Source organism: Sitodiplosis mosellana, unplaced genomic scaffold, assembly GCF_009176505.1.
Source record: "Sitodiplosis mosellana isolate CC-2019 unplaced genomic scaffold, AAFC_SMos_1.0 Smas_scaffold_17, whole genome shotgun sequence".
Taxonomy (NCBI): domain Eukaryota; kingdom Metazoa; phylum Arthropoda; class Insecta; order Diptera; family Cecidomyiidae; genus Sitodiplosis; species Sitodiplosis mosellana.
The window spans coordinates 1,262,633-1,285,604 of NW_022595259.1; the positions used below are offsets into that span (position 1 = coordinate 1,262,633).

At 35.7% G+C, this 22,972-nt stretch overlaps 1 protein-coding gene across 2 annotated transcripts in view; it reads right to left on the bottom strand.

The window, feature by feature from the left end:
• Positions 1-105: 105 nt before the first annotated feature.
• The window catches only part of LOC129568256 (uncharacterized), a 118,418-nt gene continuing 95,551 nt past the window's right edge, over positions 106-22,972 (bottom strand). For both annotated transcript variants that reach the window (XM_055445929.1, XM_055445928.1), the window contains 5 exons: positions 6,944-7,281; positions 3,642-3,987; positions 3,290-3,558; positions 3,007-3,112; positions 106-1,897 (listed from right to left, as the gene is read on the bottom strand). In XM_055445929.1, the coding sequence (XP_055301904.1) occupies positions 1,761-1,897; positions 3,007-3,112; positions 3,290-3,558; positions 3,642-3,987; positions 6,944-7,261 (1,176 nt within the window). In that variant the 5' untranslated portion in view covers positions 7,262-7,281 and the 3' untranslated portion in view covers positions 106-1,760. The remainder of the gene's footprint in view (positions 1,898-3,006; positions 3,113-3,289; positions 3,559-3,641; positions 3,988-6,943; positions 7,282-22,972) is intronic.

Here is a 22,972-nt window from a genome sequence, read left to right on the forward strand (position 1 = left end):
CGAACGAACGAACATGTTCGTAGATTCTACGAACGAACGAACGAACAAACGAACATGTTCGCATACGAACGAACGAACGAGCGCTCGTTGACCGCTCTGGTTTCATCACATTAATCCGAAATGTTTCAAACAAATTTTGAATTGGTTTCCATTGGTCTTGATTTGAAAATATTGTTTTTTTGTTTGTTTGCAACGGTGAACTTGACACTCGAATTCCAAATGTACTTTTGTGAAACAGAGTGTTTATCATTTGTAAGCGGCAATGTTAAAGTTGTGAAGTAAACAAATCCATCATTGTGTGCGCATCCTGAAAATCCATTGCGTTCCAAAGTGCTGGGAAAAACTGGTCAATTGTAGCAAATGTTGTTGTCTCTCTTATTTCTACTAGTTTTTGAGAAGTGAATCTCTCGAAGTTGTGAACACGTTTTTTTTTTAAATTTTGTTTTGGTCCACGGTGAATAAACAACACTTGACAACTTTTATCTGGATTTGTGTCATGAACTGAAATCGGAGAACGAAAAGAAGTTGCAGTCACAACATCGAAGAAAAAAAATTAACTGTGTTACAGATGATATCGTTGTATGAGTAATTTCGGTTCCTCTGGTATAATCTCAACTTTCCATCATCGTCATTGTTTTGAATGTGCGCGATGTGGTTTCTGTGGTCGATTTTATTTGTCGCAAAAGAGCGACGTACATTTTGTTCTTGAACCAGTGTAAACATAGATTGACTCCGCAGAGAATTCAAGCGAACGGTCCAACACGGCACAGCACCCCCGTGAGAACGATTGGGATTTACAGCAGCTATTAAAAACCACAAGTCAAATAAAAAAATCGCTTCTTTTGTATTTCTGGCCACAAAACCGCCGAAGAAAATTTTGTAAAACAGAAATGCGGAAGATCACGCATAACATGTGACTATAGAAAAAAGACCGAAGAGAAGAAACTCACCAGCACCAAGCGAATCTAGTGATTTCGAAATTCAATAAAAACCATGTGCTCGCTCAGGAAGTAAATTACATCGAATGGAGATTTAAGTTGGGCAAAAGTTTTGGCAGCAAAAACATTTTTCAGGTCTCGTGTGCGCTGGTTTTTGCTTGTGAACGTTAAAAAAAACCGGTGAGAATGATGGTGGAAATATTAAGCAGAATGCACGACGTCAAATTATTATAGTTTGGACAACGGGTTTGCCTGAGCATTTTTCAAACAAAAATTGAAAATTACAAAAAAAAACGAAGTGATTCGAGTTAAAAAAAAAAAGAAACGTTTCGTCGACTTTTCCCGTGTTCGCAGTTGAAATAACGCTATTTTAATCGATGCTTTTGCATCAGTCATTCGGTTAAATTTTATTACCTTCGACTCATCAGCTCTATTTTTGGACGCCTTCATCCATCTGTTCCAATGTATGTTCATACATATTTCATGGTTTAAACATAAACTGTTTGTCATTCGTGAGTGAGTGAATGTATTTGCGTCATCAATCCATCAATTTGCTAGCGAAAGATGCAGTTTGGTACTGACTTTACCACCCTTAATATCCTTATATATAATAACATATGTTTTTTTAAATGTCAGGTATAAATCTATGTAGAAGTTTTATGTGTTAGTGTTGTTTTTGCCGTCGTGAACATATTTCTCTTCGGCGAACAACCGAAGTGTTATTTGAAATAAGCGGGAGAGGTTATCGGACGAGCGTGTACGCAACGGCAGCAGAATTTCCATCGTTCACTTACTGGACGATAATTCAATTTCGCTGTATTGTCATGTGGTGATTAACAGTGTAATTAACGTAATGCCAAAGCATACAATATTTAAAAAGCGATTAAATGACTTTCGTTGATATTCAGGGCCGGATGATGATGATGATGATGATGTGATGGCCGACGCCGAATATTCACCTGCATTGAGAAAAACAAAAACGAAAATATATGATTCATTATTCAAAAAAAAGGAGATAGGTCAGGTAGAGAAATTATTAAATTATACATTATCAAACTGACCAAACTGAAATGTACGCCATTGGGTAAATAGTGTCCTTTTGCTTTCAGGTACAGAGAGAGCGAGAGAAAGAAATTTATTGCTTCATTAGAGATGAAAATGGAATTGCCAAAGCGGTGATGAAGCCAAAGTGGTACAACCGGTTAAAAAACAATTGATTATTTCTGTCAACGACCAATGACAATGGCATCGAACCGTGTGTAACATGTTCATTAATGTTGCATTCGGTAGCATTAAATGGAAATTCATATATTCTGACTAAATCAAAGTGTAAGTTGTGCGATTGAACATAAAATGGGGTTTATCGCTGATTTCAAATCGCGCTATAGCAAACCGAACACTCTCTCACTCTTTCATTTTAACTCTACTCTACTCTCTCTATCTCTCTTTCTCTCTCTCTTTCTCTCTCTCTTTCTCTCTTTCTCTCTTTCTCTTTCACTGTATATGTGGTTTAGCTTCATTTATTTTTGAGCTAATTACATATTAACACGTGCGTACACTAAATTTTATGGGTGTAATTGAAAATTGTGGTTGTTGGATCGTTTTGTGTATGTGTTTGTGTGTACACGATTTGATCGACATCAAATGCAAATTTGCCCGCGGCATCCAATCAAACATTCATTTTATTTGCTTGTGAACAAAAGCCATCATCTACTATCACGCTTCGATTGTGTGTTCGATGATGATATCGCGTATAGCAAATGTCGCTTTTTTTGGAAGCAATCAAATTGAATTTTATATGAATTTGACATGAACTACATGCTCAATTAGCCCCAAAAAAGAAATATCCGTTCCAAAAGTAGGAAACCATTCAATCTTCTGATATAATGAAAACAACACATTTTTGGTCATTGGTCAAGCAAACTCAAGAAAATTTCCGTCATCAAATATTCAAAGTTATATTTATTTTTCGGACTGACGAGAGGAGAAAAAATTCCAATGAAGGACAGCAGAAGTAAACCATACCTATGGGCGGTTTAATTAGGGAAATATGAGTTAATCCACTTACCATTGATAACATGTAGTACAATGGTGACGCTTGGACTATTTGATGGATTGCATGTATAATTACCGGAATCTTTCTTCTTGATTGTTGGAATATACAAAGTACCAACCTAAAATAAAGAACCAAAAATTATATTAACATTGTTATGATTTCATGAGCTATTCAAGGGAAATTGGGTGGTTTATTAAGTCAAGCTCCTTGGTCTATATCAAGAAGGATTTTTTTCTGTTCAAAATGTAAGAAAACAGCGGGAGAAAAGAAAAAAAGGTGCAAAATAAACTCTCACCGTTTTTCTTGAATCGAACATGGATTGTTGGCTTGAGGCAAGCGGTTCAGTTTCATCGCCAGATTTGCCCAATTTGTTCGAATGCATATCTTGATGGGAGACTTCTGTTTTCCAGTGCCTTCCATTATCAGGAAAGATTTGTTGTTGTCCATGGTACCAAATCACGTACAACGGTGGATCAATTGCGCCACTAATGACACAATGCAATGTCACTCGGCTACCCTCTTTCACATAACGCACAGTATCACCCATCGGTTCTGTTTTTGGAACTGCAAAATTAGATACATTTTAAATAAAAGATAACATGATTTCAGTCCAAAGGAAAATGTTATCGATTTTCCATTACACTTACCCACTACGTGCAAATAAACACGGGCGCTAATTTTTGGTTCGGCTGAAATTTGGCATTCATAAAGACCAGCATCTCTAGCTTGAACGTATTTAATTTGCAATGTCCACGGTGAATTTGCTGAATTTGTAGTGTTGTTATGGTCGTTGTTGGTTTTTTGTACAGCACCAGCTAATTGCCGTCGTTGATTTGATAATGTTGACGTGGCCGACGATTGAGTCGCACCATTTTCCATGGCATGATATGCATGGAAGCGTTCATCGGCGATAAATGTGATTTGATCAACGGTTAAAATGTGATCATCGCGGACGCGCACCCATGACACCGATTTGTTGAAAACTAGTCTCACCTGAGCACAGAGAAAAAGCGAGAAAAGGAAAAAAGAATCAAATTATTTTAGCCATTCGAAGAGCGAAAAAAATAACAGTTGGTGCAATTTCAGTGAATGAAAATGACGTCGTAAAACGATGAATTTGCACCGAGACCAAAATGAAATCCGATTAGCTAAATGGTTATTTATTGAGCGAATATCATAATCGTAAAAGCAAATGCTGTATCCCCCTGCTGTTCTCATGACCATTACGCACGGACAATACCCACGATTGTCAACCATTTTGCTAAAGTTAAATTGTCTGTCGACAAATTCTGAATTCAGGGCTTACGCTGTATATCGATTGAAATGTGTACCTGAATTTGGATGAAAATGGTAAGCGGAACCATTTACATGAATCTAGTCTTACAGCCAAACGAATTTATGCTTTTTAATATGTGTACTGAACGAGTTCTGACGCGCGGTCAAAATGCAATAAAATCCGCTCTTGAGTTGAAGAACGGCATTGGTTCAATAATAATCGACTTATAGAATGCAATTTTATGCACATGAGAATGTAAATACAGTATTTTTCGGATAATTTTATTATTTTGAATTCCAAAAGCTCAAACACATTATTTGGCAAGTTTTTTTTTATATAAAGCTGGCAACTTTTCCACGAATTATCCAAAAACAAAAGTTTCGGAGTTTTTTTTGTCTCAGTGTAATTTAATTGAGCTCGCCAGAGAGCAAAAATGAATTCAATTTTCAATGCTTCGGACAAAGCAATTCGGTAAACACACAAGGAAAAAATAGTTTAATCTTTTTCGAAACAATGAATAATTAGAGGAGATTTTCGGTGTTTGCAGCTGGCTCACATGCACAAGAGAAACGAAGAGTTACAGAGAAAAGGTGTATGGCGAGAGAATAGAATCGTCCATGTTTGAGTTACCATGAGGTTTAAATATCCAGCAAATGTAAAGCGATATCCCGTGTGGCGAACAAGCGAGCCAAAACGAGAGAGAGCGAGAAAACGGGAGAGATGTAGAAGAGTACACCGTAAAATTGTCAAATAAAATTGTTTGAGTTGAGCGCAATTTGTAAAATGTTGGGTTAAACAAGTCAACTTTATCTTCTCGGCGCCAGTTAAAACTGAAATACAAACTGCGTCTAGTGGTTCTTTCCCTCTCACTGTCTGTCGCTTGTTTGCAAGCCGCCAGTATGAAATTCGGTTGCATTGGCCAAAACACGCTTCTCTCAACCAAAAGCTCACATAATCGCATTTCAAATGAATTTTGCAACGTTTTCACCGACCAATATAAATAACAACAGCAACAACCGCTTGAGCTTCTTATCGAGAACTCGAACAAGCGAACGAACGACAAAGGGAAAATCAAGTAAGAACCAAAACCGGCCACTGAGCACAATATAATACAATAGATGGTAATCATATAATAAATAGGCAAACAAATCGTATTCAGTTGAAAATCAAAATTGCATCTGCACAGACGCAAAGCGTCTGTTTATTCATCTGTTTGCATCGGCTGTTCTGCTTTCTCCTTCTCTATTTCTCTGTCGATTGTTCCGCATACATTGCTTTGTTTACACTATGGATTTGGTCATCAGCAGAATCACATTGACATATTGCGCTGTTGCTACATTTCCGACGAAGCTGCTACCATCACCACCACCACCACCTCCCTAGACCCATCATCGGCGTCATATTGTTTCCAAATCAGTATCAAACAAAACTTAAAATATTTTTCCACAAGCAAAAACCAATTCGAGAATTCAGTAAAACTCTCACAGTTCGTAATTCGAGCACTTGTCTTTGGCTATGAAGCGCAGAGAGCATAGTTGTCATTTGGCCACACAGCTTGATATCAAAACAAGCTCCAATATGCTTGAGATGATTCATTTTTCCGTTCTTGTTCACCCACCGCAATTTGTTCACTTGGAATTTAGTTTTTTTCCGTTTTGGGTTATGGTTCCCACCTAAATTCGGCTCGACAAAAATGTTTTATTATGAGCAATGTTCTCGTTCTATAAACTTTTTCATCCCCATTTGAATATGTTGCGCATCATCGAAACCGCACAATACAAAACAAACGATAAAACTTCCACAAAATGAGCTGTGCAACACAGCTACACAACAACAGAATAAAAAATCAACAACTATTCGAAAAGATAAATTTAGCAATGAAAAGTTACACCGAAACTCAAACAGAAAAAAAATTGCATACAAATGCGGAATGAGACCGAGTGCAGTAAATTGCTTGAAATAGAGAAAGTTAATAATCTCATCCCTCGGTTGTATTTTCGCAATGAGCGTGCAAACCACATCATTTATTGCAAATTTATTATCTCTCTTGTCTGCTCGAGAAGAGATGCAATATTTGTTTCAACTTTTGTACTGTGGCCCATTGGCCCATTTTCACTCAGTGAATTTTACGAATTGGATTAGTTATAATTTATAACTTATAAACTCTATCTCTCTTTCGCTTCAGCTCATTGGAATACATATATTGTGAAGCAAATGTAGCTAGAGTGATTATATGCACGTTCTGGTAATGAATTTCGAGTGGCGAGTTCGTTCTATGTGCCTTTTTCAAGAGTTTGAATGAATTTTGAGACAAACCTTTTTAAGAATGGACCATGTTTTTTTGTATCCGTATTTGAATTTCACATTCAACATAAGGGTCGATTGATTGGAGTTAACACTTCGATCATCATGGATTCAAATGTAAGTCCAACTAATTAACGTATTCTGAATTGTAACGTGTCGAAAACCAATAAGTGAATAAATATTTACTTAGCATCCCTAAAAGCGTTCAATGTCGACCAAATTGGAATCCATCGAAATCAAATCAAATGTATCCAATTCGATTTCCAAATTCATCATTCAACTTATTCGTACTCGGAAACTATCGCAGTGTCATTTCCAAGCGGAAAAAAGAAGCAAATAGAAAGAGAGAGAAATATATTAGCCACTTACTTTACACGGCAGATATGCATTTGTTCCAATTTGTGCGGTTACATTCGTAATTCCATAATCGGGTTTAGTGATGGACAACGCGGACGCTGAAGCGGAAGCAGATGGTGATGAAATTAATGCAGCTGCATGTGGTTGAAGTTGAGGTTGCTCCGCAAATCCGATTGTTACCGATGCGGCAGCTGTCACAGTGACGCTGCTCAACAACAACACCGTTGTCGAAGCTAGCGCAAACGTTTCAAACAATTTTGATGTCATTCGCATGATTCTTGATGCACTTATACTATTTATTCCTCTACTAAACATTGCACCGGCGGACATTTTGTCATTCCTAAATCCACCTGCAAAAAACAAGAAAATAAGAACAATTTAAATCAAAATGGAACACAAACAGCTCAAAGTATTTCAAATTTTCATGTCAAGAACTCGGAAACATTACGACCAAAGTGGAATTTTTAACACCATCCAAGTTTTACAAGCCAAAAACATGTTAATTTAAAATTGTTGAACGCTAAAAGTTACAACTGGACGTGAAATTATAGTCGTTAGAAAATGCAATTGACGCAATTGGAGTATTTCATCGATAGTTTTATATTTTCTTTAATAAAAGTAAAATCAAAACCAAATAAAAGAATCTTCCAAAACACTAAAAAAGTTAAAATTTAAAACATATTTTAAATAATTAATTGTTTTTTTTTCTTTTTGCAATCAATCAATATGGACTGGTCAAATGAACTGCTGTAAAATATGCATATATTGTATATGATTCTATCTTTTACTTAAATAAATAAATAAATAAATTGTGGACAAACAAAAATTATTATTGATTACTGGTTTTGAATTAATTTTTTAAACTTCTTTCTGTTCAGCGAGAAATCGCAATCAAATGTTTGATTGCTCTGACTTTCCTTTTAAATAAGCTCGTTTCAATGGATGCTTTCTAAAAGTTTATTTCTCATTTTTCATACTTTATCATATAAAAATTTTAATTACTCCACAAAAATATTCAGTGTATTCCAGTGAATTGAATAAATAAACAAAGGAATTGACACCCATAGAATGGAAAAAGAACTTCTGAACTCTTTGCCGATAAATAAAACGAAAAAAAAACTTAGAGCAAAAAAGAAACAAATGAAGTTGCGAGCAAAAGTTACACAAGTAGCCATTGAGCGCAAAACACGTTTTTCTCATTTTTCTCGCTACTGGAGAAAGATAGCGACTAGGTGTCTTCGGCAATATTGTAGAAAATGGAAATAACTACAAATAAGCCGAAGACACCTAGTCGCTGTCTTTTTCCAGTAGCGAGAAAAATGAGAAAAACGTGTTTTTTTTTCGTTTCATTTATCGGCAAAGAGTTCAGAAGTTGTTATTTTGTTCTTAGGCTGTCAATTCTTCTATCATGCTCCGTGTAAATTGGCAAAAAATGTATGAATTGTAATGCATAATTTTTTTTTGTTCACTAAAGATCAAAGTAAATATACACGATGTTTTTTATATTGCATTTCATGCTTATTAAATTGTTGGTAGAGTGCTTCGTATTACACAGTTACAGTAACTGGATGCAATGGTGGTTGGTGTAGGAAAATTGCGTGCTTCATTTATATGCGTTTTGGGAGTTGATGCAAAGTGAAAAAACCACTTAATAAATTAATAGCTTCTTGTCCCTCGCTCTGGAAAAACAATCAACCGTTGTACATTTTTTTGTTCTGCTGTTGAAGTCATTCTAATTAATTCTGCTGTTTCCTAGCGTTTTTTTTTTGTAGCAGAAGCAAATTTATTTCACCGCATTTGTTTTATTGGATCGAGTCGCACATACATCGAGTGTTTGCGCGTTCACTGCAATCATACATAATTACCTAGTTTAAGTGGCTAAATTAACGATAAATGGCTATAGTTGTTGGCGATAGTTGATAGTCGGCATGTGTCCCATCGCACGGAAACCGGATGGAAAAATTGTTTTTTGATGCAAATGGTTTGCACACAAAAACCGATTAAGCTTCCTTTTCAACCTCCAACCTAAACGGAGGGCGGTAGCGACGGTGTGGGAGGAAACTGTTTTGCTTGATCGATGATTTATCGGTTGAAAATAAAATCGATGTACTCTATTATTATAGCGCGTTGCAGCTTGGGTTGCCACGTGTGTTGAATTGCAGTCGCATTTGCAGCCGAAGCCATAATTTCCGTTCAGAGCATCATTATAAAATACACATGTGAATTTCACCAAACAACCGACCTTAAATCGGATGTTTTTACCCCTGCTATTTTCCACTGCCTCTCATCCTGCTGTCCAAATCCAGAGATGGTTCATTTTTTACCACAAGTGTATGGAAATGTGTATCGGTATATACTAAAACGTATACCTTTGCGTTTAACGCGTTGAGCGCATGCGTCAGCTACCACTTTTGTGATAGCGAACGCAAAGGTATATCAATGTATATATACCGTTCTGTACGGAGTACAGTAAATACAACGAATTGATATACATATACTCCATCTCTGTCCAAATCAAAGCCGATTTTATTGACCGTACCAAAAGCGGTTGTTTCATTCAACAAAATGGCAATTTATCGATAGTGCGAGAGATGTTAACCAAACAGCCATTATTATTTTCTATTCATATTGCAGATTACAACGTGATGCTATCACCCGCTACAACATCTCGTGCATCTCGGGAAATTAATGAGCCGGACCTTGCAGCGATGCACACACAAATGCATACATAAACATTAAACAACAACAAAACTGCATATCGTTTGTTTCATAAATTCAAAACTGTGAGAAAAATTAATGGATATGCCTAAATTTAGGCTCAGAAAGTATAAAGATAATCGAGTTTTCTTGTGAAAATCCTTACAAATTCGTTTTTCTATTTCAACGTTATGTGAGAAAAGTTGTAATAAAAACCACTTCCTTTAGAGATCTTGTTCAAGTTTTATGTATAATCTTCAATCGATTTCTGGGAAAACAGCTCGCTTCTGTCGAGATATTATCCAATGTTCGCATATATTGTGACTTTCGTCTACACTGTATTTTGTTATGACAGACAGGCTGTGCGTGCAGTGATAAACGTGTATTGAACACGTTATCGGAAATGGAACAGCAGCGTCGCAAATCAAACATTATGTAATACACATTGATTTGATATACACGGGCTGTTGTCGTTTCATCGACTAGCAACCACTTGACAATGATACGCAGCAACGTGTGTGTGTTCGCTTGAAAGTATTCACTTGAGCATGAGGATGGGCTCGTGAGGTGCTTCTATCGAAATTCGATTTTTTCATATTGAAAGAACACATTTGAATTCGTATTATTTGAAGTGATGCCTTTTTTGAAAACATGAATACTCAAAATCATACATGCGAATCAATATGTAATGTTGAGATGAATGCTCGTCTAAAAGATTCAAATAAAGCTGTCATCAACACCCTCTCAAAACAATCCGCATCGTTTGGTTAGTCGCGATCGAAATGAGTTTCATTGTAATTAATTATCACTTATAGCTTATTTCATTGCCTCACCACACACACATACATTGCAAATGGTTATGCAATAAAAATGCGGAAACTGCACACGTTTTCCGTGTATTTGTTTCAATTTGACAAGTATATATCTTTTCAGAATCGACTTGATTGAATTCGCTGAGAGAACGAGACATAGAGAAAGAGATAAACATGTAAAAACGGGCAAACATTTTCGTCGACTAATTGGCGCTGTAGTTTCCAAATTTCATTGGATGAATTGCGCAACTCGAATTCACCATTATGATTACGTAATTTTTGATTATCATTTTGGGCCCTATGCGAAAAGCGAGAAATGTCATGCCGAATCCAATTTGTGTTAATGCTATTTAAACAAGTCGCATAGATTTCAAACTCCGGTGATGCTGCTGCTACTGCTGCTGCTTTTTGTGTGTCAGTTTGCCCCGTATGAATCACACATCTATACTAGCAACGGCTGTGTGCATAAATTTTAATCTCGCACATAATTAATGCAAACACATGTATGAATCGTTTAAGCATGATAATGTGCCACATTCGACTCGAGTGGAGACTACACCGCTTTTAACATGGTAATGCATGATTTGTACAATTTTCAAATATGAATGATTTCGAATTTTGCGTTTTTCGATTCGGGGAAACGTTCTCGTAATCTGACTTTGACACGAATACGGAACACATCCGAAAAAACGCAACACTAATTTCCAACAATTGGTATGCAGGCAAGTGAAACGCACATCACATTACATTTTATAACCATTTTACCTCGCATATCGCACAGCTTCGCCTCCCATTTGCTTTTGATTTGACACACACATATCTTCGCGAATGGTGTATGTGCGTGTACGATGTACTGTACGTGCATATGGAAATTTCGAACGCGGCGAACAAACATATGGGAACATTTCTCGCGTAATTTTCAACACAGAGATTGTTTGTCGAAAATACACCGTTTTAACACGTTTCAAGATGGATTGGATCGGCAGGCAAGAATGGATAAGATTTAATTTTTGATGTAGGAATAACGCATTTTACCACGTTAACGATCTCAATTCCTTGACAAATATTTAGAGAGAGTGCCTTTTCTTAATGTTATTTTGATGAAACAATATAAAAATGTTACGAAATCTAGCAAATTTTTTACTAATTAAATATCAGAGAATTACCATGGTGAACACAAGTAAATGTAAAAATATAACTGTTTTTTTAAAGATAAATAAATTAATCCTGCTATAAGGTTCGAACTAGTCGTTGATTTTTTTGTCATCAATTTTGAATGTAGTGATGGCCTCGAACGTTCGTTCGTTCGTTTCGAGCTGTAACGATTTCATTTTAAATTTGATGAATACATCGAATTTTCTAATGTAAAAAAATTTTGTTCGGACGAACGAACGAACAAAAAAATATTTTTTCAAATTGTCGAACGAACGAACGAACAAAAAATATTTTTTTTTTTAATTGTCGAACGAACGAACAAAACCTTTTTTTTAAAACCATGTCGAAAGAACGAACAAGCGTTCGAAAGTGTTCGACGGCCAACACTATTTGAATGGTCGAATATGTCTTGAAATTTTATTTATGGTATTTTTTTAAAAACAAATCTAAATTTGAATTTTGGGTTCGAAAAAACAGTCACATTTCTTTTCGAAAGACAAATTAAGCTCAGTGTGGTGAAAATCCGTGTCGATTTGTTCAACCAGAACAACCATTTTATGAACCTGATTTTTTCATAAACTTTTTGTTGTAATGCATTTTCTACGTTTCAATACGTCAAAATATGTCTGAAAATATTCAAGAAACGTATTTACTTAATTCGAATAATTTTTTTGTATGAATATTCTAAAGTTTGTGGTTTTTTAGTTCTGAAAACTTATTGTCTTATTTCAATTTCCGCTTCATTTCTTATGCTCCATTTCCTTCGCCAAAAATAGTCCCTGACTCACTTAAGTTACATAATACTACTTTCGCTTGTAAAATGCTAATTTCGTCGCGTCTTCGTCCTCGTTTGACGACTTTGTTACGAAAAAGAACGGAAATATGGCGAGTGAAACAAAGTCTCGATCTCGGTCTCGTAATGTACTTTTTTTTCTTTTCGTCGGCATTGTTTCGAGTGTTAGTATGGAAATGTGTTATTTGTCGCAATAAAAGCGGGTAGATTTGTATTTAAAAATTTATGCATTCAATATGGTGGTGGTGTATAAATTCAATCTTTGTGGCTGTGGAATTCCTTAAAGTGATATGGTGCCAAACCAAAGCATTTGTAATGATTTCGAATTTGTATCAAATAATTTGCGCGTGGGAGAGACTGTTTTCTGCTTTGTTCCCATTCGACATGGAAATCGGTTGAACTGCTAACATCAGCAAAACTGGCGCTGTATCGTTGGTGTTTGTTGTATAGAATGTAAATTTATCTGTAAGCCAAAAAGACGACCGAATGGAATATGAAACAATAATTTAATGGCCAATTTCCCTGTGTTCCATTTTTTTATTCTGAGAGGCTATGCTTGCTCGTTTTTGATTGAAAATTGTTATTTTCTAGTGGTTGCATACACTTTCTTCCGCGAACCGAACATCACTTTACTATCTACTTCAATGTAAGCACAGCGTTTTTCCTTTTTTTTCGTTGTATTTGCTATTTTTCCTTCTTTTCGTTGTATTTGCTATTGAACGTCTCACTGCATAAAAGATAAGCCAGTGTCTCAGTGAGAAGTGTATTTTCTACTCAATGTTCATTGTTCAGTTATCATCGAATGTTGTACTAACACGCGAAATCCCAGCAAATCCTTCATTTGGTCGAAGTTTTTTCCCTCCACTATCAGATAAATCAGTTTCAGGGTTGTTTTTAAAATGCTCGACCGTAGCGGAAAGAAACAACAAGAATATACTTTGCGCCATGAATAAATGATAAACAAACGACATAGTAGAAAAACAATGTCGAAGTGATTTGCTAACACTTGGGACGAGATTTTTATGAAGAGAAATTGGCATTTGTTTGTTTTCTTGTGAGTTTTTAGGGTGGTTAGGTTCAAAAGTATCAGCATTTGTGAATGGAAAAAGAAAAGTGGATAAAATTGTATTGCTTTAAAAAAAACGAACGCTGAATCAATCGAAATTAATCGAGAATGAAGGTTTGGAGCAGAGCAAAGTTGAAAGCAATTGTCTGAAAGTGAAAGGGTAAAAAATTATCAACCACTCTAGGACGCAAATCGATATTTGCCTCAGCTTGAAGATTAAACAAGCTCTCTCAATCTTTTTTGTAAGCGAAAAGATTTTGTTGGAAGATAAAAACGCAGTATATGTCAGGTCATCGCACTCCATTTCAACTATATCATAGTGGATTGTGAGAAGGCAAGTGAGCAAAATAGCTCCCGAAATCGACGAAAAGAAGAATCAATATCAATTGATTGCCAAATGCTTTGAATAGGATTTCTGTCATCGATTTTCAAAGATAATCATTAGATACTGACTTATGCGAGCTGATAGAGAAACTTTGTTCGGCTAATTTGAAACGGCATTTAATTTAAATAAATCGCTTAAAGCAGTTACAAATGCCGAGTGAATTTCGATGTTTGCGATTGTGAATGAAGCCAGAAATCACATAAATATCGAAGTAGTAATAAACGTGCAATATGAAAAGCGTTTCTTGCGCACTCAAGAATTGCTCATCGAGAATTCTTGCGTTGTTGGAAATGCGAAAAATCGAATCAATTATGTTTGTGTGATGAAGCATAATGCCAAATCGACCGTTTGCGCTGCGGGAATTGGGCATAAAGGAGAAAAATCGCTTTCACTGTTTTTCAAAAACAGACTCACACTCGTCGTCGAGAGCGCAATAATTTGGATAGATAAATGCAACACAGTGAAGCGCAATGGTAATATATTCAGCAAATCCAAAACCGTGCAGAGTATAGTTTGCATTGCTTTTATCCCTATCGGAAGATCACCGACTTGAATTATAAATGTCATTTCTGACAAATGCCATTTCCAACATTTGGGTAAACCTTATGACGGAAGCATTTACTTATACTTCCAAATTATACCGTATAGATGCCGTTAGAGCATTCATTGCTGAATATTTTCCATTACAGCGCAGTTTGTTGGATAAATGTTACACTAGAACTATAAATAAGAGTTGGAGGTTTGAGAGGAGGGGTATTCAGAGCGCGTTCCGTTTTCTTGCTCGTCCATTGTTCCTTCTTTTTCTCGCTCCGTTGAATGTTCTACTACTACACATACACATACACACACACAAAAGGTTGATTTATGACACGAGATTGTTGGAACGCGCGATAACTCGCGGTCGATTTTCATACTCGCGCGCCGGAGATTCGATATATTTTTCCAAATACATGTTGCAACGCGCGATATCGAAACGGATACACTATAAGAAAGATATATAACGGAACCAGATGTGTTCTTTTTGGCACTACATGAAATGTAGAGCTGTTGATGTGGTTTTTTCCTTGACTATTCTAATGATTTTTTAAGCCGATTTTTTGAATCAAAGAAACTTCCAATCTTATACTCAATATTTAATTCAAAACAGGTCAACTATTTTTCAAAAAATAAAATGAAATAAAATTTATACCTTTTCATATACTTAATATTTGGAGGACACAGGACAGTGCAGTACATTATAGTTCTGTCGTTCCGACAGAAAACAGACCACTCAATCTTCGTATCCATGCGTACTTGTGTGTGCTTTGTCTCTGTACGCTTCTTTGCTAAGGTCGTATTATACGCATCACAGCGTGTGTTAGAACGACTGCTCTTGCTAGTACATACATTATACTCCACACACAGCTCTGCTGCGGAAGATGTTTTTTTGCATAGCGAGTATATGGTTTGTAATTCTTTTTTTTTTCAGAAAAAGTTGAAATCAAATTCTGTTTTCTGTAGAAGCGAAGCCCTGTCATCTTGTTTTCAGATGTTTTTAGTTTTCAAACAGTTTGTACAATATATTGTGGTGCTGTGGCGCTGACAGTAGCTTTAGAAATCCGCTGGCTAAGCGACGATAATAAATGTTCACACAAAGTATTCGTCGTTTTTCGCCGTCGACCGTCCAATGAAAAATGAATCACTTCGATTCGCTAGCACATAGATAGGATACAGGTGAATTTTTAAACCAAGAACTAAACTGCTATGGATCAGTCAGTTTGTGCGGCTTTACATTAAATCTGTAATATTTTATGCAAATACTGATGAGCCTTCTCGGTCGCTTGCATGAATTACACAGACGCATGAGTAATACGGCGTATTCAGTTCGATATCTGCATGTAATTTTTCGGAAATATCATAAATCATGGCATACATCCTTTAGATACATGCTACCATGATAACATCCAGCCCTTTTTCAAAAAAAATTAACATAAGCGATCGCCAACCGATGGCCCATACATACAGAATATTTTGCTGATCTTTCTACGCACAAGTTAAATTGTTTACATTTTTTAGTTTGGAGTTTTTTCAATAGGCAAAGAACAATCGTGACAAAAACCGGTTTTGATAGATACTCATTTGAAAAAATATTAGCCACTAGTTAGCTGTCTTTTGGAACGATTCGACTGTATTTTTGTACGTACTGTGATTGAGATGTTGTTGGCCAGTTTAGTCAGTCGAATGTATTAACTATACACCGATAGAGCGTCTAATGACTGGAATTCCAATCATATTACGTCAAATTAAATAGAGTCAGAATGTATCGAAATAGTTAAAAATTGCAATCACTAGTCATCCAAAAATTGCATGGAGAAAGACGATTAAATGACTAAAATTAATAAATAATTATTATAAAAATCTAATAGTCATCATAGTCAAAAAAATTTTACACAAGGGTATTTGCACCAAAAATGCTGCCTCTAAAGTTTTTTTTCCCGAATTTCATTGGAATCAAACGTGCATTGCATTTGTGTCATATATATCATTATTGTTTTCAACCCGTTTGAATAACCTCATTTGTTTCAAGTCTGTTCTGTTTTTTGTTGGCTAAAGTGAAAAAAAATTCGAGGCCAGTTTATTGTTTGTCTGAACGAATTTCTCTAATATCAATTTCCAACAATTTCACATATGAATAAATCAGTGTTTAGAGAATAGATTAAATAAAGACTGTACTACTCAAAATATGAAGAATAAAAATAATAAAATTGCCTTTTAAGTTTCATCATTTTAGTTTTTCCCTCTACCAACTTCACAACAAAATGATAGAAACTCGGTTGAACAAATTTTGAAGTTTAATTCTAAACTATCCGAATTTTATACTGAATCTATATATATATATAAAACTGAATGTTCGTCTGTGTGTGTGTGTGTGTGTAGCCAGTTATCTCTCCTTTTTTTGATTCATTGTTATACTTCCCGTTTGATTTCGCGCGGCCTCAAGAGTAATCTTATAAATGCAGTTTTGGTTTTCGAATTAAATTTTTTGGAGTTTGACGAACATTTTTTTTTCATTGTTTTTCCATTTTACATTAATGTGGATTGATGGCAATGAAATATTAAATGCGTATTGTTGTAAAAGTGATTGGATTTCATTTAAAAATAAATAAATTGAAAAAATTAATACTTCGCATCAGGACAAACCATACATAAGTGAAAATGGAGAGAAGACACACTAGATTGGCTCAAGATAGAGATAGAGTAGCTTGAAAGAGAATGAAGCTTGAAATACTGATTTAAAAATGACCAGACACAGAAAGGTATTAATGGTTTCTAATGTTTATTGTTGTTTATGCGGTGGAACAGAAAATGAGTTATCATAATTGAATTTTGGCAAAATGTAAGGCAAAATGTAAGGCAAACTCCAAATACATCGCCAAAATTGTAATCTTCCAATCCAAAAAACAAACGGTTGTATTGTGGATTCGAATCAAAGTAGCTAGATTGATTTGTTGTCAGGTCAGTGACATATTAATAGCTATCGAATATAAAACCCAAAAAATATTAATTGCGAAAAAAATTAACGTACGAGAGATGACGCAAGAAGCCGAGGATGACACAAGAATTGAAGTAATGACAAATATAGCGACAATAACCGAAGTTTTGAAAATAGTGCAACTCGGCGAATCCTAGCCGAAACGGCGAGCGAAGCGAGCCAATTTGGCTAGTATCAAATAAAAGTCTTGTTCTACAATCTACATATTTTCACATATGTGTATAACTTAAGGCACTCATTCACAACATTTATTCTGTTCCCTAAACAAACCGAATTGTATGAAAACTAGCTCATCAAAAATGTGCCAATTCGATTTTTGGCTTCTTTGTTTTCGTTCATATATTTAAAAGCGCTTTTTCTAATGTTTTCGTTCTTTGTCCCATTTCGTTTTCATCGTTGTAATTTTTACCACATCATTTTTTGTTCGTGTTTGGAAATTGGTTTTTCTATATGAGTTTCATTCATCACGCTAATGCATTGTGTACAAGGAATTCGAGCTGTGTTAAATTTTTCAATGAAGGTTTCTGGTATTTCTGCCGAGTATGTGCTATTTTTCACACAAAACCAAAATAACAGCGTCGTTGAATTTGTTCAATTTTATTTGTACGCTATCAAAAGTATAATAAAAAACACGTGGAAAATCTAAACAAGTCGCTTATTTTGATTAGCTCAAATTCTCATCAAATTTTTTTGTAGCTGGTTGCAATTTTGTATGTATGTATGTGTGTGTGTGTGATGTGATGTGACGTGAAAAAGTAATAACCGACGTCATTGAGTGAAGCAAAAGGGCGAAGCTGTCGGGGCGATTAACTTTTCAGTCTGGTGCTGTGTCGACATTTTGCGGTTTGATGGTGTCTATTGGCAATGTAGTATGGTATGTATGTGTATTTTGAAGGAGAAAACGAGCAAGAGAATGAAATAAATCTAATTAGTTGGGAATACATTTCATTGTTAAAGGATTCGCGAATGCAGTCAAGCTAATTCGTTTCACCTTTATTTATATTTATAGAATTTAAAAGCGGTAATCGTGTTCACATGCCATTTTGAATTGTTCGTGGAGATTTAGCGTTGATTTGCGCCCTAGCTTAACCGAACAGACATGGGTTGAATACGTTCAAGCGAAACGCCAGAGAGACACATATCAAACTACATGTATACGAAAAGAGAGCGTGAGCGAACATACACCGCAGTAAAATGAAGCGAAAGATTTATTGTGCATTAACCTGCATATAAAATGCGGACTAAATCCAATTCTACTGACGCAATTCTTTTCTTCACATGCATTTTTGTGACGACATGTCTGACATGTAGCTCTCTTAATTTAACACAAAACGAGACCAATGCAAACCAAATTGCCCGTTAAAATTTGAATTACGTTACTGTCCGAATTTAATCTCGGCGATATTTCATTAGAATTTCTATACAATCTAACGGAATAATCATAAAAATGACGAAAACGACATAAAAAATGTTATGCGATAGTAAAAATGTTTTCGAATGAATTTTGTTGTAATCTACGAATGAGACAAAGAAGCCAGTTAAAATAAGTTATTTTTACTCCAGGTGCATTTACTTTGTGTCATGAAAGAAAGACAAGGCATACAGGACCAGTTTCCTTCTTATTAACAACTTATCAAAACCGTTCGATAAAATAGCAATTTCAGTAATTGGTTAATTGAAATTCTCCTATCGACGAATTGGGCCATTTCGCGTTGTGGATTTTTTTACACCTTTTGTGGTCATGGGTGCAAAAACATTCAACCCATTAAAATACAACGGTAATGCAAATGCGATGAATTATGCGAAATCGAGCAGATGATTCCTAGGCACTTCTCAATAGCGGTATCACACATACGCACACGTGTTGGCAAATGGCAAACCAATCACATTTAATTAGGCTGCTGTGCCATTAATGCCCGTTACATTTGTAATGGAATTACTAATTAAAATACAATTTTGTGCAATTGTTCGCATTATCCTTGTCAATTAAACGAGGGGAGGCGGTTAAATGACTTAAACGTTTTATTGTGTGTCTCGTGCCTTTGCCAATCCAATTTATTGTGAAACTAATTAAATTTTAATTAACAAATGCGCATTTCGTTTTCGCTTCATCGATAGACGTAAAGAAATCAAATGAATTGTATCGAGTGCTGCGAATCCTTTAGTCGATTTGTTTTTCGTCAATCGGATTTGTGTTAAAATACAAAGAAAGTTGTGCTGCCGAAAAGTTTATTTTGTTAAGATTGAAAGGAACGAAATGACCGTTTGTTCCTTTGGAGTCTTTCAAGAGCTGTGCGATTGTCAAGGGAAATCAGCACTTGGCGAACCCACAACAAAATTAGCTAAAAATGCACACAAAACTATTCACAATTTGTTGTTTTGTATTCCGTACAAAAGTATTTGCCAACTACTTTGTTGTGATTTGTTTGATGGAAATTCATTGCTTTGGCTGTTTGTAAGTCACGTACAAAGGTGCAATCATTAAAAATGTTTTTCAAAAAGCTTTTTCATCGTCATTAGTTCGTTCATTTTCGTCGTCGTTTTTGTGTTAGCAACCGGAAAATCTTGTCGAAATATTCGATGTGACGAAAATTATCAAGTTTTTTTCGCTTTCAAAAGAAAAGTTATGAAAAGAAGCGAAGTTTTTATCGGTTGCTGTTGTGTATATTCAAATTGGGCTGAAAATTGACGTGCTAAGGAACAGGGAATAGACGTTTGAATTGAATGACATGGAGGGAAAAACCGAGCAAAGCTTTCGGTGGGAATACAGAATGGGATCGAAAATAGGAACAAGTCACATCATCATCATCAACAACTACAACAACAACAGCAGTAACAACAAAAAGAAAATACTTGAAATAAAACATTCAACGAGTTTTGGGCATGATGATGATGGTTTTGCATGTTCGAGAGTTCTGTGCGCCGAGGAAATGAATCAGTCACTTGCGTGAATATAAATCCATAGTGCGTGTGGTTCTTCGGGTTGCGGTTGTACATTGAATGAGAGATATCGAGTTTGGCATCTTGCCTGAGCTTTAGGGGGAAGACGACGAAAATATCTAAATTGTGTCATATTCAAATAATAGAATGACAAACAGTCACACATTCACCAAACAATTCGCTGGTTGCTAAATCAATTTTACATATCGTCTAGTTGATGATTGCGCGCTGTGCTTACTGAATAATAGCGTGCTTTCGCGAATTCTCTCTACTCGTATTGCTGCTTGTCATCGATGAAATTAACAAAGTTAAGTTTTTTTTGTTTTCTTTTATGTACCACATCCACATGTGAACACGTGTGTGTATGTTTGAGTGTATTGAAGCGCGTTACCCAATGAATGCGAATCGAAACAAAAGGAATCTCGTCAATTTCGCATTTTATTTTGTTCAGGCATCGGTGGCAAAACTTGCAGGCATTTCACAAGTGAATTTGCTTAAAACGCACGTGATTTGACTATCAAGTCAGCTATTTTTACCTTTTCTGCATTTCAAGAAGAAGCCATTTGCAGTGGTTCAGCTGTGTTGCGTTTCTAAGCACGAATCAAATGCTCTGGGCGGGCATATGTGGGAATCTGTCACAACGTTGACGGTTCGCTGACACAAACACGAACCATTTCATATGTTTCATATACGCAACGGCAATGCCAATCGTACGTGAATGGAAATTCATACCCAACGTGGCCAGAGTAAGGACAGCAACAACAACCGTAGTCACACATTCGCACTCGTTTACCTGTTCTCACGCACCAATTCTCTAAATCACAATTATTTGTCTTTTATTTGAATAGCGTTTGACGGGCGCTCAGTGTACATACAAGACCGCCACACCAACACTCCGGCACGTACTCATGTTGAGGCATCGCAAATATTTCGATTGATTCGAAGCACGAACCAAATTTTAACGTTAAATCAAATTCGAAGCGAGGCAGGTGAGAGTGAACGAGCGAGAGATTGAGAAAGAGAGAGAGAGAGAGAGAAAAGAAAGGTGAATCCATCCTTATATTTAGGTAAACACCATTTTCAGTATTCAGTTTTGCAAATTGTTTAAATAAAACATCTTATTTACGTTAGCCAGAGTAAACAGACTATCGGAAGGCTTTTTGCATCTTGCAAAAACTAATACGAGATTTATCTATAGGAACTCCAATTCATAAAACATTTAAATGTTTGCACACAGTAAGAGATATTTTCTAATTCAGTCCCTGTCCGAATAGAACAATAACGAATAAATGTACTTTATGAAAAATGCATTTTCCGAATTATTCTGTTGAATTCTCTAGCCGGGAGTGTTCAAATACTTCAATAAGAAACATGTCAACGACCCACAATTCAGGTGAAATAAATACAAAAAATGTGTCTGAGTTTATATTGCCCAAAATATGACCATCACAATTCGAAAAGAACCTTCTTTTATTACTAATACATAGAAAGCACAAGATACTCCTTAAAACTGTTTGAAAAAAAAATATTATAGATAAAATAAATGAAAAAAACTAAATAGATAAAACGAATTTTATTTTTATCTATATTTATATACTCTCATCTATAAAAAATTACTATAAAAGAAATAAATAAAACAAAAGACGTTTTTCATCAAACAATAGACCGATCTTAACGGAAAAGATAGTTATGTAATACATTATGTATGTATGCATGTATACTTATCTTGTGAGAATATTTCAGGCGTTAGGTAGAGCAGACAGTGTAACTACTATCATTCTCAATTACAAAATTCAATTATGCCATTTCGTCCGTCTGACACGCTCAATAGCCTCAATATTTTGTGTTTGGAAACACGCGTGCTGTTCTGTTGGACCAATCTCAGCCGTGCAAATCGCACGAATATCAAATTGATAGTGACAGGTGGAAAAAGACAAGAGAACGAAACGGTAGCAACACGTCGACGAGGGTGATGATTATTATCCAAAATAATGATGAAATATACCTGACGACATTTACAAATCGAAAGAAACGAACGAACGCATCTCAGTGCGATTAAGATGAAAAGCGATGAAAGTTACGATTCCCAGCACTCGCGTTCATTTTGGCGATTCATTTAAGTGGAAATAATATGTAATAAATGAAAATGTTTTTGTTATTTGGAGCTCCGGTGTCGGTTATTATGAAATGTACGTTGCTCTGTAACGCCTAAAGCCAAAGTATGGTGTGAGATAGGAGCAGCGCAGCGTCAAAGAGAGACCCGGTTGGAAAATTTGTAATTAATTTACCTGTTATAAAGTTTCGGCTCAGTCATCGTCGGGTCTCAGGTGCCACGCAGTATGCTCAATGCTCCTTTTCGCTTATTTTCAAGGGCTTCTTTGAAATGATACCGACTCGACGACACACTGAATGACATTCGTGCTCAAAATGTGTGCAAAATATGACCTTTTTGCTGAATTCCAATTGAACTTTTTATGGAGCGAAATGTGCGCGGTATTCGATCAACTTCAAGCTTTTCAGCAATCTCTTTCATGCATGAACTTGTTTTCATGAAGGACTAACCAGATACTTTTCGACGGTATATGTATCGCCATTTTCGCGAGGCTACCATGCTTTTGAAAACGGTCAAAAAAGTGTATGATTTATACTGATGACAGATTT